The sequence below is a fragment of the Cyprinodon variegatus genome, unplaced genomic scaffold, assembly GCF_000732505.1.
Source record: "Cyprinodon variegatus isolate N-32 unplaced genomic scaffold, C_variegatus-1.0 Scaffold1832, whole genome shotgun sequence".
Lineage (NCBI taxonomy): Eukaryota > Metazoa > Chordata > Actinopteri > Cyprinodontiformes > Cyprinodontidae > Cyprinodon > Cyprinodon variegatus.
The window spans coordinates 71,962-72,797 of record NW_015152285.1 but is presented as its reverse complement, the minus strand read 5'-3'; the positions used below and the strand labels follow the sequence as shown (position 1 = coordinate 72,797).

The following is an 836-nucleotide window of genomic DNA, read 5'->3' as shown; positions in this document are numbered from 1 at the left end:
GTTCCTCCATCAGCTGAACCAGCCGACCCCAAAGGTTACGTCTCTAAACATTTTCTACAGTCCAACCAAAAAGACATTTATTGTCTGGATGAACCTAATAATTTATTTAAATACCAACAGACTATAAAGAAAATCAGCTTAAAGGATCAAAACGTTTATTTTTTAAATCTAACGAGTAGAAAGTAAAAAGTTTTCTAAAATAATGACTCCAGTAAAGTCTGTTCCTACCCGGCTCTGAGCCAGGAGTCCTTTCCATGGAGGAAGGTTTAGTTCAGAGAGGCTTCTATGGGAGAAAGATCTATGAATGGCTGCAGAGAGGCTGAAACAGCCACTGATCTCCTCTGGTTCTCCTGCAGGGAGATACTGAAACACCCAGACCTGGAGGGGCAGATAAAGACGCCCTGCTTGGGTTCTCTGCTGCTGCAGGACAACCTGAGGGCTCTGGAGGAGCAATACCTTCTCCACAAAGAGGTGAAGCCTTCGCTGGTGGATGATTAACCCTGGAGGAGCATGTGACCTCCTTCAGCTCACACAGATGTTTCCTCAGGAGAAGATCCAGCTGTGGCTCAACACGCTTCTGAAGAAGGAGGAGGAGAGCTGGCTGGGCGACAAACACCCAGAACTCATCGACAGTTATTACTTCAGCCCGCTGGCCATCGACATCATACAGGTGAGAGCAGGAGCCCAGAGGACAGCTGGGAAACACCCGCTGGACGCCCGCTGGCTCTATAGACGCCCGCTGGCTCTATAGACGCCCGCTGGTTCTATAGACGCCCGCTGGCTCTATAGACGCCCGCTGGCTCTATAGACGCCCGCTGGCTCTATAGACGCCCGCT

General features: G+C 50.0%; 1 protein-coding gene across 1 annotated transcript in view; it reads left to right on the top strand.

Moving 5' to 3' along the window:
* Positions 1-836, top strand: part of LOC107104651 (tumor necrosis factor alpha-induced protein 2-like) — a 13,381-nt gene that overhangs the window by 9,144 nt on the left and 3,401 nt on the right. Inside the window, exons 5-6 of the mRNA XM_015404694.1 lie at positions 357-471; positions 548-670. Coding sequence (XP_015260180.1) covers positions 357-471; positions 548-670 — 238 coding nt within the window. The remainder of the gene's footprint in view (positions 1-356; positions 472-547; positions 671-836) is intronic.